Genomic DNA, 15758 nt, shown 5'->3' with positions numbered 1-15758 from the left:
AGATGAATGATGATGCATTTGCTCCTGTAATTTTTGCGGCTGTATGACAACGAAAATTTATTGAAAGCTAGCCTCTACCAGGCTCCAAACGTGGCGGGAAAGAGTAGAAATCAACCAAATAGAGGAGTTGGACAGTCGGCCAAGTCTAGAGACTAATTGAAAGCATCATGGACCCATTTTTAAGTTCCCAATTAGAAGTATTTAGGATAATGACTAGAAAATATGCACGGATGGCTCGTCTGGGGAAAAAACCTTTTGACACACCCCTCCTCAATATATATAGTAATTTGTCCTTATAAAGTAAGATGCCCTTTGACAAAATATCATGCTTCCACTTAACCTTCTTAAACGGGAACCTGTTCTATATAATGATCTATAATGTAACCTAAGTCAAAATTCAGTCTGCAGTGGAAATTGCTACTCACAAAGACAGGAAAGACAAACTTAAAACTAGATTTCCAAATGATGTAACCTTTTCGAGTGAGGTATATTGTATTATAAATGTTTCTCATTGATTATGCAAATAATTTCATTTGCATGAATCATAGCGCTTTTTAATCTTCCCTACCCAAATATTGTTGAAAGTATGAAGTCAAGAAGGTTCTCGTAGGATTTCTCATAAATTATCTAAAAGCGAGACCTCCGTTTTACGGACACCTACCATACTACCAAATATCATAAATATTTATACACAGCATACTAAGTACTAGTATGTACAATGCTGGCAACGTACACAGCCACCCACAATTTCACAAATATAACCGAAAACATAACCTTGGCGAATGTAACAAGCTGGAACCTTTTGTATATTGAGAGAAATCTTTACAAAATTGACTTCCGCTCGTTGTTTTATTTCTCAATCTGCATTGTTTTGTTTCTGTTACTTTAAGCTCCTCGTTCAATTTCATATCCTCCGTGGCTGTATTTTGAGGTCAGTGGGTGGAGGATGATTATGAAGCGCCGTGCTGGTCACATGGCTCTGTTTTGACTAGTGTCGATTTCTTCCCACAATGCACGACGGTGTGCAACACATACACACTTCATCACGTGACGAGTAGAGTTGGGAAGAGGTGGCGCCATGATGGTGGGTGGGAGACGTGCTTTTCTTTATTTTTTCGCGATTTCTGTGTCATAAATCCTTCCAATTACTTACGCCTACTTTTCCTCAACACAGGACGGACTGGATGACAGCCCTGACTTGTTGGCTGAAGACGATAACAAGGTAAGTTAGGACGTCTTTTCCGTAGAGCATAGCGGGGAGGTCAAGGGCCACCGTGGCCTGCACCCCTGTGCAAACTTCCAGCATTTCAACGAGTCGGACGTGTAAGGGGCGTTACCGAGACCACAGAAGAAGCCTCAGTAAAGAAAGCAGCATTTGATTCGAACAGTTGACAATAGGAGGAACTCAGTAGACGATGAATGGCATAACTGCACTGTGTTGTTTCACCGAGAGGAAGTTGCCCCTCCCCACTTCCTGTTCATAGTACATGCCAGAAGATGAGCGAAGACACCTGTGCTAAAAACCTAGCGAGAAATCAACAAGAACTGAAACCTAGCGACCAGCACAGCACCTGGAGACCATGTCTAACGAAATAATAGACGTTAAACAAGGACAACAACAACAACAACAAGACACTGTTGTTTGTTTCTTGAACATCTTTGTTCTGGACTTTGGAGACCAACAATGTGGTTGCTTTTCAGAGTATTTCGGCCCTCCTTTAATCAGTCTCAAAGTTTAACTAAAATTTTACTTGAAATATCTCGGATATATTTGGCACCTCACCTGCTGAGTTATGTCACCTGAGTAGCTTTTATTTGTATAGGCTAGTCACCTGTTCTCTGTTGCCTGTCACCACTTTGTATACTGTGTGGTTTAGCACCAAGCTCCCCTTGTCTAATAACTCTCTGTCTCACCTGTTTTTCCTGCTTGCACTGTGAAGAGTGAAACCCCAACATATGATGTAAGCTATTTGATGTGAAGTTTGCTACCATCTAATATTCTTGCTTTATTCAGCTTTAGTGTGATGTAATGTCTTATGATCTCTGTACAGATCTAACGTTATGTACGGTACCCATCCTGGATAAACAAACATGGCTTGGACAAAGGTGTTATGTGACGTATGAGGTGATGGTACATTTCATGCATTAAGTTGTAGATGAGGAAATTTGCATACAGAGGTTTGCAGGTTGTTCCATTGTTCTGGATTTAAAACTGTTAAGTACCACTGGGGATAATCAATGGGAACTGCCTTGTATAAACTTCACAAAGCATATAACAATAAGTCAGAAGTCTGTACCGCTCAAGCTCAAACAATCCTTCCAGATGTAACTTCTTCTATGTAAAGAAGAAGGTTCACCTTTTTTAAAAAGAAAATTGTGGTAATTTACGTCGCAAAATGTTGATATAAAGCTTGAATGAATATTTTCACCCGACAATTTTTCATCAATACATTTTACATGCAGGAAGCCACATCCTCATGACTTCCTTTCAAATGTCTGTCAGACTCAAAGAGGTCAATGTGGCGTGTATAAAGACAAAAAAAGGAAATTTTAGGATTACGCCTTCTGTGTGTACTAATTTACCACATTTTTGTGGAAATAAATCTAATTAGATCTTGCAACATTGATCGAGACACATGTTTGAAATAATTTTTCTTCTTTCCAGCCACGGACAGAGAGTGTGGATCTCACCAAAGATGACACCTTAAGCATTGACATCTCAGATGCCTTGAGTGAGAGGGATCGGGTCAAATTTACTGTTCACACCAAGGTAAGAGATCTTATCAGGATCTCTATTGGTTACAGAGAGGCTTATGGCTCATGTAATTCAATGAAGTTAGAGCGGAGGTAAATGTGAGTAGGTGAAATAGATTATACAACTCAATTCTATGTGTGATGTTGCTGACAAACAAAATGGCTCATAGAGGGGACTAGAGGGAACTAATTCAGGGCAGATGTTATCACACAGAATTACCACAGTTTATAGCCATCCTGCACCTATAAACTCTAGATTAAATTATTATGACAAAAGAATCACTAAGCAAATAAGATTTTTGTTATTAATGTAGGTAAAAATAAACATCTACATTATTATATAGAAGCATTCCACATTAAATTCTGTCACTAGTTTTTAAAAACCTTCTTCCAATCCAAGTGCGTCCGATGACTCCATGTTTGTGTGAGACTTAATCAATGTAACTGCAAGTTGTTAATGATATGGATATGTGTGGACCTGATTGCAGACAAGGCAGATGTGTGGGTTGGGGATGAAAAGAGGTTTCATAATTTATGTTATTTGAAATGAATTAGTACATCTGTGCCTTAGAGTCATATTTTTAGATTCTTTTTTTTTACTTTTAAAAGATGATACATGTAATGTAAACTCAGGCATAAATGGCTCATTTTTAGAAATAAGGGAAACAGGTCAATATAATGGCAGGTAGTTAGGTTGACAGTATTGCTGTTGTAGCCATTTTCCCCATGTGATGCTGCTTCATGACCAGCCAACATTAGCCATGTACTGGATGATGTAGCTGTTAATCTGCCAATATTCAGACCATAAATTTCTGATCACTTGCAAAGTCTATATCAGTTGTAGGCATATAAGAGTCAATAATGGTAACAGGTTGGCAACAGAATCGTTTTTAATGGATTCTAATTGAAATTTAAGTATATGATTATATTTATATAATAATGATATATTTTGTGGTATTCTGTATCAAATGCCCACTGGGTAGTAAACTAGAACATGTAAGTGACGGAAATTTGAAAATGATGATAGAAATTTGATTTGTCTATCATCTGTGAGTACGAGTATGAGATATCTAACTTCTTAGACAACACACTCACTCACTCACTATCCGGTTTAGCGTCTTCTTTTTCCCCATCATCTGGGGATTTGACGTGCTTGCATGCTGATGGGGGAGCTTGGTGGCAGCTCGCCAGGTGCTTCTGTCCTGTGGATCTGCATCGTGCAGGTTGAGGTGGTGGAGGTCCTCCTTGATGTTATCAATCCACTTCCTGCTTGGTCGTCCTCGTGGATTTCGGCCCTCCACAGTCATGCCGATGATTCTCTTGGGCCTCCTCTCCCTATCCACCTCTCCCTGTCCATTCAAACACTGATTGGGTAAAAACAAGCATTTTCTTGGACCACTTTTATGGGAAAGTGGATATGGTATCTATTTTGCCATGTCATATTCTCATGAATAAATAAATACTGAGTTATGAGTGCCATGTTTTCAATTATGGACAAGCAGGCTAGAAGAACTCAGTCTTACAGTCATGCTGTTTTTAACTGACATTGATAGAACTGTTTTCCTTTTTAACTCACTTCCCACACTTTAAACGTAAACAGGGAGCATACAACAGTGAGAGATCCTTAGTTGGTTGAAAAGTATGGGAAAAAATAAGATAGAATATGTTCAGGTTGACCTTCCTTTCAGTTTGGTGGTCACAGTGGTAGCATTGTTTCAGCAGATTTTTGGCGACGCCTCAGGGGCGAGCCAAATTTTTACTATATTGTGTGCAGATTGCAAGAATTCTAGGAATTGTACAGGAATGTGAAAGTCCATGGGACGATAACTCAAGAATGCCTGGATGTATTGTCTTCATATTTTGTAGGTGGGTAGGTCTGTGGGAGACCTTGTAATGATTGGATTTTGGGCCCCCTAGCGACTTTCTATGATACTGCAGGGGAACTTTCACTTTTCAAATCTCGTCTTCTGAATATGCTATAGTCATGATTTCTAACTGGTGGATAGCTCTTTGTTAGGAAGATATGTCCTGTAGATTTGGACCCCCGAACGACTTTTTTTGGAACTGCAGGAGCTGATTTTGATTCAAAATTTGAAAGAGAATAACGCAAGAAGGGGATGACGGATCATCATAATTTTGGTGTGTAGATAGCTTTAGTGATGATTTACATAATCATATGCCAATTATACAAATCAATATATGATTTGCATAATTAATGAGGACAGTTAATAAATCAGCTGCATTCTATTATAGGACTCTCAAACACATGACATATGTAACTGAGAAATAAATAAATATCGATAGATATCAATTATGCAAATTGATACTTAATTTGCATAATTAATGACAAAATACTATAAATCCATAGTGGTAAATGATGGGGATTTCATTTTTGCACCAATTGGAAGTTAAGTAAATGTGGCCACTATTAGACACAAATCTTGCATAGAGGGCCTCATTTGCATAATTTATGAGGAAATGGTACGATATCTTTTTTTGTGAAAACAAGATTTTCATACACTGGACAACTTGTGTTATTTTGGTAGAGAAGATGATCGACTGATATGTTATGCGAGGTCCTTATTTGCATGTGGGTTAAAAACGAAAACGTTAACAGAGACCACAGTCGCCATGGCAACATCTTTTTATGTTGCCAATCTTGTTGTGTGTATTTTTGTGTGCCTTTTTGAGAGATGTAATGGTTTGCTTCTTTTTCCATGGTTATAGATCATGCCTGCTATAAACCAAGGTATAGGCTGGTCAATATTAGTAAATTTGACCTTGATAAGGCCGAGGTTGGTCTGTAATTGATTTACTGGAGCAGCAGTGTTGAACACAAAAATGACAAGAGAGACCTTTCCATCACAGAGGAAGCCAGTAAAATACCAAATTTGCTCCTATTTACGAATATTAGGGGACCCACTGTGGACTTTAAATGGTGGCTGTATTTCAGGATCACAAGTCGGCTGTTTTCATGCCTGTAGTCAATACACAAATGGGTACATTGAGGAGTCCACCCAATGCTCAGTTCGATGCCAGATTTCTTTGACTAGCTGTTTTTTTGCGTAAAACTCATGGGCAAGATCGGATTGTCATTTTCATATCCATTATGTAGGTACATTTACAGTGTTACACTCCTAGATTGTAATCCTAGATATGCAATGTGTTCATCCAAGACCCAACTGTTGGACAATAACATAAATGGTACCTCCAAAACCCTTTCCATTATTGTCCTAAATGAGTTATGGAGAATATTTCTTATGTGATGGTGGAATGAGTGAAAGCAGAAGTATGTCACATGATCATCATTCAAGCTTCATAGGAAACTAAATTTTAAAACATTCTTTACAATGCACCAGGCTGGGATAGACCTTTTTAAAGGCACTGCATAAAGTGGGTGCTTAAGTTAAAGTGTATACAGTTTCTTACAAACGTCTATGGGAGCTGTGCCTATTTGAAGGAGGGCAGATTTATTTGGTAAAGAGCAGTCGACAGAAATATGTTCTGAGAAATTTGTCACCATGCTGAGCGCAGCTAGACTGACACAAATACCACGAGGGCAGGGATCTGTTCTTAGGTGAAATAGTAACTTTCCTATCCCTATTGCGCTATAGACATTAGAAGGGGATCAGAGCAAGAATGACTTGGTTTTGATAAGGCTGGTTGAAGACGTGCTGTAATATTCACTCACTGACAGATGAAGAATGCCTTTTTATCTTCTTTTTGCAGACAACACTGCCTGACTTCAGAGAGAGTGAATTCTCAGTTGTACGGCAACATGAAGAGTTTATCTGGCTTCATGACAGGTTTGTCGAAAATGAAGAGTACGGAGGATACATTGTGAGTACTTTGCTGTTTGCTTTGTGTTTTTTCATATTTTTTGCATTCTCATACTGTCCAAAATGATGATTGGTGTATGTGTAGATGAATGAATTATTAGTATTTCTTTCAAAACAAAACTAATGTTTTTTAGGGATTTGGAAAGGAAAGGGAAATATGTACTTTACACTCCATTTTACAGATCCCTCCTGCCCCACCGAGACCTGACTTTGATGCCTCCCGTGAGAAGTTACAGAAACTTGGGGAGGGAGAGGGCACCATGACGAAGGAGGAGTTCACCAAGATGAAACAAGAACTGGAGGCGTGAGTTTGAGTACCTTCTGTTCTTGAATTAAAGGAATTGAATTTGATAAAGGGACGATATTGACTAAGCTGGGGTAGAATGATGGCTAGAAAAAGATTTGGAAATCAACTCAAAAATTAGAATTGTAGTAGCTTGGCAAAGTTGGTATTTGGTATAATTTAAATTTGAAGGTGTATATTGATTGATTTGATAGCTATAGCTTTACATAGCTACTGCTTTAGAATACTTTTATGGAATGATTAAATGGCAAAAACAACTTCAAAAGTCTTGATCACTATGGTTATGGACTTGAAAGCAAATTTGATGTAACTTCAGCAACAGAAGCAATCATGTCATCTCCCTCCCTCACTCTCTGTGCAGTGAATACCTGGCCACCTTCAAGAAGACTGTAGCAATGCATGAGGTGTTTCTACAGCGTTTGGCGGCTCACCCTGCCTTCAGGAAGGACACCAACTTCAGAGTCTTCCTGGAGTATGACCAGGATGTGAGTCACCAGCACCTCAGACCTACATATTTTAAACCTCCTTGTTTGAACCAAGCACTGGTTCCTGTTGCTTACTTAGATGTTTGTTTGTGGCATAGCATGGGGTATGACGTACAGCCAAGGCTGACCAAGTACCAGAGGCTAGGACAGGTCATGAGGACAGAAAATCCACTTCCATAATAATGATAAAATCACTTTCAGTACTATTGACTTTCAATGGTATGAGTATTGAGTCAACATATCCATATCATTTTTGCATGTATTCAAATGATAAAGCATGAATTGAAAATAAAATTTAAAAGATTACATTTTCTAACCAAGTTCATTAGTTAGCCACTGTCAGTGTGCATGTAGAAATACATATCATATTAAGGAATGACATAGCATGTTAAACAGGTTGATGGATAGAAGTTGATTTCACATGACTGCAGTCTCATTATTGAAGTGCTGTGTTTTACTCGGTAGTTGAGCGTGCGTCTGAAGAACAAGAAGGAGAAGCTGGGCTGGTTCATCAAGTCCATGTCACAGTCCGTGGATGAGGTCCTGCTGGCCAACCAGAAGGTGAGTTGAAGGAATCTACAGTCTAGACATTTAGGCACTACTTAATAAGCCATGCGGTAGCTCTTATCTTAAGCCCAAGGTGAAATGTTAAAATGGATGTCTTGTAGGCCTTATACTTTAGATATAGGTCCTAATAAGATGATGTGTCATTACCCCACATCACAGGATGCAGATGAGTTCTTTGAGCAGGAGAAAGGCTTCCTGGTAGAATATCACAACAGGATCGCCCAGTCGACAAAGTGTGCTGACAGGATGACAAAAATGCACAAAAGTAAGATTTTTGTGTCTGGCAAATTGCTTTGCATTAAAGCCAAAGAGTGATGTTTTAATGCTTGAGAAGCAGAAAATAGTACATTGGCATGTGCCTGCCCCCAAGCATCTGTGTGTTCATGACAAGGACCTATAAAAAACACATTTGCCTCTAAGTTATTTTGGACAAGTCAATACCTTGCACACATCATACTACTATTGTTTTTTAAAAAGGCACAAAATATATTTGAGTTTGAAAATGAAGATGAAACAGATTATCTGTCAAAAAAATGTGGATTGTGGATGCACCTCAGAACTTTTGACTTGACAGAAAGTGTACTGTTATGACTTTTTCCTATCAAGTGTGAACTGTCCTGTTAAAGGAAAGCTACACAAAAAATTGAAAATCCTTCTATGCGATGCGTAATATATTCCAAAGTCAAATTCTTACTTCAAGTTGTTTCACATAAGTCCGTCATAGTTCTGGGATTTTCCACAGTTTGCAACTTATGCCGTGCTGACGCCTTCTCGCCTGATAATTGAATTATATGACATCAGTGTTTCAAATTTTTCACCTGATGATTGAATTTTAGAACAATGACGTCATATAATACAATCATCAGGTGAAAAATTTGAAACACTGACGTCATATAATTCAATTATCAGGTGAGAAGCCGTCAGCACGGCATAAGTTGCAAATTGTGGAAAATCCCAGAACTATGACGGACTTATGTGAAACAACTTGAAGTAAGAATTTGACTTTGGAATATATTAAGCATAGCATAGAAGGATTTTCAATTTTTTTTGTAGCTTTCCTTTAACATGATGATATTTGAATATATCGTTGTCTTTAGGTGTGGCAGACAGTTACATAAAACTGTCCACGGGCCTTGGCAGCCTGGCAACATGTGAGAACACTGAGCTCGATAAGTAAGTGGCAACTTATACTTTCATGATTAAGTGTTGGTCATAGACACAGAAATAAAGTTTCCCATTGTTTTGTGTGGCCTTTCTCTTAATGGCTTCTGGATATGACATTCTTGTTTGAGAGGAGGAAAAAAACATGTTCCTTTCAATTGTGTTAATCGTGCTGTCATATAATGAGTAATGTAATATTCCCGTGGTCCTTTCTGTAGTCAGCAAAATATCTATGTATCTGATGTTGACAAGAAATTACTTTATGTTAGTATTTGTGTCCAAGCTGGCCGTTGTACAAATGCAGTGATTTGCATCGAAATGTGAAGTGATTGCACAGAAGATGATTGCTATTATCCTTGTTACCGTATTGAAAGTTTAGGCATGGCCCCCAAAGATTATCTTTAATTGTGAAATCTGTGATATATCTGTGTATGCGATAGGGAGTTGTTGGCTGAAATTCAAATGTGTGATATCTTACTTCCTTGACTGTCATGAGAGCTCCAGCTTCCCCGCTTTATGTATTCTGTATTAGTTACCTACCTTCCAGTGTCAGGGGGGCAAGTAAAGAGACAACCAAGTAAGTTTTGCACCCCATCTGCACTATACTGCTTTTTAACATGTAACTCAGCTAAGGTGTGTAGCTAGTCTTAACTGGGACTACCCTCAGTAGTTAGCTGGAACATCACGTATGTAGGTGGGCATCAGGTCATGTCACAGCTAAATGTCCCGTCTGGAAGTTGGTGTTACAAGATACTGCAAACCAATAGGAAACGTAGATGGTAAATACATGTGTATTATGCAGGTTTTAGGGACCTTTAGCTGTGATAGGTAGTGAATATAGGGAAGTGGTAGCATTAAAACTTGCACCTTAGCAACAATCAAATCACTAATCAAATAGAGCAGTAGTGAGAGTTTTATCATTTTTCAAGATTTGACACTCTTTGTCTTTACAGGGTCTTCAATAAAGTGTCTGAGTGCTTTGAGAAATCTAGGGTAAGAAAACCTTGTCAATTCTTTTTAAAAAAAGAGAAAGGCATTGTGGCATCTTTGTGGTTATCTCTAAACTCATATATGGTAGTATACGTTTGTACCTCAATCAATGTTTATGATTTGTTCTTACATCTGATTGAGGCAGATATCATTTTTTGTTGTGCCTCATAAGGAGATTAATTTTTCTTTTCTCAACCCAGAAACTGGAAGCCAGAGTATCATCTGATGAAGACTTGAAGTTGTCTGACACTCTTCGGTACTACCTAAGGGACACATCTGCTGCAAAGGTATCTCATTACTGTTATGTACTGCAATTATTGTGGGCCTTGGGCAGGCTTTTATCAGAGACTTAAGTACCCATAAATGTAAAAGATGTTGAATTTTGTTACAAATCAGAACAAAAATCAGAAATCATGCAAAGTCCAACAAGCAGGTATAATTTTATCATATGCTTTTGACAGGACCTGCTGTATCGACGGACTAGAGCCCTTGCAGATTATGAAAATGCCAACAAAGACTTGGATAAAGCCAGAGCAAAGAACAGGAATGTGCAACAGGTCAGTGAACAGTTGAAATACGATAGGTACATTACACCGTTACGTTGTACTGTTTGATAGAGGGAGCAATCCTGACATTGTGTCATCGATCTATCACTTTCTATTTAACTGCCTCTACTCATATTTTTGTATGTCACCTTTCTGCTAGAAATGCTTGTTTAAGTTTGGTACAAAATTTTTTACTCTTTTAACACTGCTGAATAGAGCTGTGTACCGGTACACTGTACCGATACAGTACCGGGTACAATCAATTAGGTACAGGTCCAAAATACCTGACCCTGCTGTATCGGGTACTGGACCTGACTCAGGGGATGGCCACTTTGACAGATAAAATTACTATGAAATTACCGTGGCAGTGCTCTAAAGCCACTCTAAAGCACAGAAAACACATTTGCATGACTGGAGTCAAATTTTCATCTGTGTTTTCATAAAGATAATACCTAGCAGAATCAAATATTATGTTTTTACCAGTTCAAACATGCTTTTGTCCTTATTGAAAATCTAGCATTGTCCAAACAAGTAGTTTAGGTACAGGTTCAGGTCCGGACCTGTACCTTAACCCGTGTACCTGTACCTGTACCTAAAATTTTTTTAGGTACACAGCTCTACTGCTGAATAGTCTTTTATAAGTTGAAACAAAGGCAAAGAAAGACTATATGCTGAGCCATCGTTCATGTCACCTACTGCAGTACTCATGAAGCTCATTATTACGCCTTTTATATTGATGCTCAAGGCACTCAAGTGATGTCTATAAGAGTGTGTGTTCTTCAGCAACCTACTCCAACGCATGTCTGCTACTCACCCCATGTAATGCTAACTCAGCAATCAAGTAATTTCATGCCTACAGCTTTGAAGCTTCACATCAAATCATCAGTACACAAAATGTATGCATATTGCACACTAATACCATTTCATAGAATCTCTGTTTTCTACAGCTGAATAATTTTAAGCACTTTAGGCAAACTAAACATTAACCCCTTGCCTTGACATCCATATATAACATCATGATGTGCATGTCAAGCACTTAATGTTAAAGTTTCATTGGCTATTTAATGCCTTTTTTTTTACATCTTTTTTAACATACAATATGGGAATGTGAGTTGATATAGGGGTGGCTGTGAGTGGGATCACACATTGATACGTGTATGTGAAATCTGGAAATGGGTGTAATTCTAAACATAGGCACCAGATTCATGTGTTAATTTGGCCGCAGATGCAGTATGTTTGATGTCAGGGCTACCCTCCCGCAAGTGCTTGACTAATGTCCAGGCCAATATTTTGCTTCATCATTGTTACTGTATTTAAGCGTTTGTGCTTACTAAGTTTGGACTTTGTGGCTGCATATACCATAATGAAGCAACCTTCTGATCCCTGAGATTGATAACCAAAAGCTTTTTCTGTATTCATTTTCAAAATGTCATGTACAATATAGGATTCTTGTTGTAGGAAACAATCAATCCATCAAGAAAATGTTGAACACTATTAAAAGATACTTGGCCAATGTTTCTGTTTATTTGATAGTTTCTAGTGCTGATCGAACCTGTACCAATCTTTACCCTTTACCTTCCAACCTTTCCACAGGAGGTTGCTGTTGTAAGTCCTCTTTCTCTACTTGCATGGCTCCCCCCCCCCCATATGTACTGCCTGTTCCATCTGCTTGCCTGTTGCTAACTTGTCACCCCTCCTCACAGGACCCCCCTCTCTTCTGTTGCCGCTGATGTAGGCAGAAGAATTTCCCAATTGCCATCAAAGTCCTAACCATTTCACTTTATGAATGTTCAGCCATAACTTGGTTGCATGGCTTCTTGTTATCAACGTGCATTCAGCAAAACTTAAACTTTTGTTTATCAAAGATCGTAAGGTTAAATGAAAAAGTGTATAATCTCCATTTTTCATGTTCTTGTAATTGTAAATTGTATGAAATGGACTAATGGAAATTGACACCTGTCTTTTGCATTGCCTTAGGCTGAACAAGCACAGCAACGTGCGTGTGAGAAGTACGAGCACCTTTCTGAACTGGCAAAATCAGGTGGGTCAGCTTGTAGTTACCACCGCTTGAGTAAGGAAACAGCATTTGTCATGTTTATGCTCCATTACCAAAGTCGATCCGATGCCAATCATTAGTTGGTTCAAACAATGAGAACCAGATCAGAAAATGCAGTAGAGGATACTTCCAAGGAAGACATGATAAGTAACACATTAAGCATGATAGTTAGTCATGACATCTTTGTACTTTTACATACATTTGTGGCAACTTTAGTAGGTAATCCTATTAGCGTAAAATTTCATGTACAGGAGAGCGTACCAACCTTCTCTCAGTCGGGGCGGTGATAGCGGCTTTTGACAACATTCGACCTATTGCTGACGTCACACATACAGAAAGTCACGTGTCCACAGTGATTGGGTTAGACAACTGAATAATTGTTTAGTTGTAGAACAGTTTATCTCCTCACACTTAAACCTATTGATTATGTTTCACAACACAGAGCTGCAGGACTTTAAGAAGAGGAGAGTTGGAGCTTTCCGCAAGAATCTGGTGGAGCTTGCAGAACTAGAGATCAAGCATGCAAAGGTAATGGGCTTGATACTACGTACTAAGAACTTTGATAAGCTTCACTGCTTTGAATTCTCATATATGCTTGCTGCAACAGAATTTAAACACAAACTGCATTTGTTTGTTTGAACCTTTGTTTATTCATCAGCAGCTCAAATCAGCCTGAAGCCTGCTTTTTTAAGCATGATTCTTATTTCCCTCACAGGCATTGAACCAACTCTACAGAAACTGCATAGCACAGCTGAAGGAGGAAGGGAGGGGGGCAAAAGCCCAGCCCCAGTGAGAAAACCCCTCCTTAAATTGCAGTATATCCCCTGGCATGTAGTCACAAAGGGGTAGGATGATTTTGTACAGAGCTTAGCAAGTACATTCCTAATGAATATTTTATAATTGAGCTATTGTGAGATGAGATGCTTTAACAGACATATGGGAATGTGTCGCATTTGTGTAACATCCTATTATTTTGATCTTTATGAAGATAGGTAATTGGACTTTTTGGTAGCCTGCTTTCTTCAAGTTGTAGTATGATGATAATGATTAAAATGTAATTATCAAATTTGAAGCTAAGGCCACACCATCTCAATTTGTTGGTTCTTTGAATCGCCCACTCCTATTTTTCCCAATTTGAAAAAAAAATTACACCAGACCTCCAGTTTCACTCACTAATTTACAACCATTAAATGTTCTTACAATGTGGTTACATTTCATCAATGCAGTTAACTTTTTCATTAATCAAAGGTATTAGTCCATATCAGTTCATATATTACACAACATTTAGTTCTACTTTAAAAAATGTAAAAGCCTACAATGAAGGAATATCACATAAATTATGTTAGTTGCCTTCAAGCAGATACAGGGATGCTGCAGCAAACTGCACAATAATGACTATTTGTTTTTTTATACAAAGGTGCCACCTGGTCCATAACATATCGGAATCCACCTTCAGCCTCTTGTAAATACTTATTTTGCTGATCTTTGTTCTGTTTAAAAAGAAATATGGGAAAACTATGAGTATAGAAGTGTACTGTTGTTATTTAGTTTTTGTCTGCCAATGTTTTTATCTTCAGGGTTTCTTTTTTTCACGAATGACATAAGTACAAACTACTTTTCATCATTTTCAGATGCATCTACTGTACAATGGTAGTACCAAGATGAGTTGGGTGCCTGTCATAGAATTTTTAAAGCTGCAAACATGATTAATGCTATTATTATCTATGTTATGTAATCCCCAATCTTCACCTCAGATCTAGCTAGATGTTTTGCAAAAATCTTTTTCACCATTGCTTTTTTTGGAAAATATCCAAGAACCAACAAATTAGATTGGTGTGGCCTAATTATGATTGATTGAAGAGTTGACTAAAACTATGATTTTGTGTCCAGACATGTATCATTCCTTCTGCAAGAGATATTCTACTGCCCAGTTCTAGGTGTGTAGTGTAGCCAGTGTGGTGCACAGACTTCTCACTCGATCACCACAAGGTGTTGAAGGGAACTTTTTGTATTGGGTTGGGTGATTGACAAGCACAATGCACAGGCATGTACATGTTACTTCCTCTTTAACATGGCAACTGGAGCAGCCCTCAACATATTACAACAGTATTGAGAGTATCGCAATTGCCTCTACTTACCAGGTGTCCATTATTTGTTTTTAAAAAAATTGTAGAAGTCTGCATCTTACTGCAATGATTTCAGTTTCACTGTGAAAGACTCACTTATTAACACAAGGGATATCACTAGGCATGAACATTTTGCAGCCATCACATTGCTGAAAATGTGTTTTGTCAATACCAGAGCAGGCATGTAGCATCTTCTGGAATATGTAAACTTTTAACTTGACATAACTTGATTTCAGCAAGAATGTTTGTAAAGAGAATGCATTGTAATAGTCCCTTGTCATGGACCAGTTAATCTGCTATGCTATCCTTATACCAATCACAGTTTGACCTAGTTGTTGGCTTTTTTGCCTCATGTGTACTTCATAGCTACACTACATGGGAAAAACTTGTATCCACATTAAAAAAATAGTACCCAATCTTTGTATCCTCGTCTCATTCTCTTTTGATGTGTTTGATCAATCATAAATTGTATAATATATGTAGAATTTTTTGGTTCCAAGTGTACGACTTTGCACCCTCTGATACTTATGGGGAGCTGTTAACTATTGTTAATATGATGTCGTGATAAAATGAGTTTTCCCAAATGGGGATCATTGGTTATTGCATCAAAACATGGCCAGTTCCAGGCTGTGGAGTTAATTCATGGACCTGATGGTAGTGGAAGTTATGATGTGGTGAGGTGTTGAGAACCCCAGAGGATGATGTTTGCAATGGAAAAAACCCCAGAAAACTCATTAAAACTAATCTGTTGATCCTAGATAATTACAACCAAACATTAAAATGGTGATTAAAAAAGATTGTTTTTGAAAACTAAGCCGTTCACTGCAAACCCACCACTGTGACAGTAGATCAATGTAGTTTTAAGGAGTACATGTAGTAATTTGTGTTAGACTTAGGACGCACCACTCCCCTTCAGTTACTAAGTGGCTTT

The 15758-nt window shown here is 38.2% G+C and overlaps 1 protein-coding gene across 6 annotated transcripts; it reads left to right on the top strand.

Moving 5' to 3' along the window:
- The first annotated feature begins 956 nt into the window (after nt 1-956).
- On the top strand, nt 957-15243 carry LOC136433293 (sorting nexin-6-like). 6 transcript variants are annotated; one of them, XM_066425341.1, is made up of 18 exons: nt 957-1084; nt 1175-1222; nt 1941-1961; nt 2666-2770; nt 6484-6594; nt 6776-6897; nt 7259-7382; nt 7848-7943; nt 8109-8214; nt 9047-9122; nt 9643-9687; nt 10064-10103; nt 10301-10387; nt 10562-10657; nt 12239-12250; nt 12623-12686; nt 13144-13229; nt 13417-15243. In XM_066425341.1, exons 1-18 carry the CDS (start codon nt 1079-1081, stop codon nt 13492-13494), a joined length of 1323 nt encoding a protein of 440 aa, XP_066281438.1. In that variant the 5' UTR covers nt 957-1078; the 3' UTR covers nt 13495-15243. The 6 variants fall into 6 exon arrangements, with proteins under 6 accessions (XP_066281438.1, XP_066281441.1, XP_066281442.1 ...); XM_066425344.1 differs by lacking the exon at nt 9643-9687; XM_066425343.1 differs by lacking the exon at nt 1941-1961 and having other exon boundaries at nt 958-1084.
- Nucleotides 15244-15758: the final 515 nt, after the last annotated feature.

Source organism: Branchiostoma lanceolatum, chromosome 4 (assembly GCF_035083965.1).
Source record: "Branchiostoma lanceolatum isolate klBraLanc5 chromosome 4, klBraLanc5.hap2, whole genome shotgun sequence".
Lineage (NCBI taxonomy): Eukaryota > Metazoa > Chordata > Leptocardii > Amphioxiformes > Branchiostomatidae > Branchiostoma > Branchiostoma lanceolatum.
The sequence above is the reverse complement of the archived record's forward strand: the minus strand, read 5'-3'. Positions and strand labels throughout refer to the sequence as shown.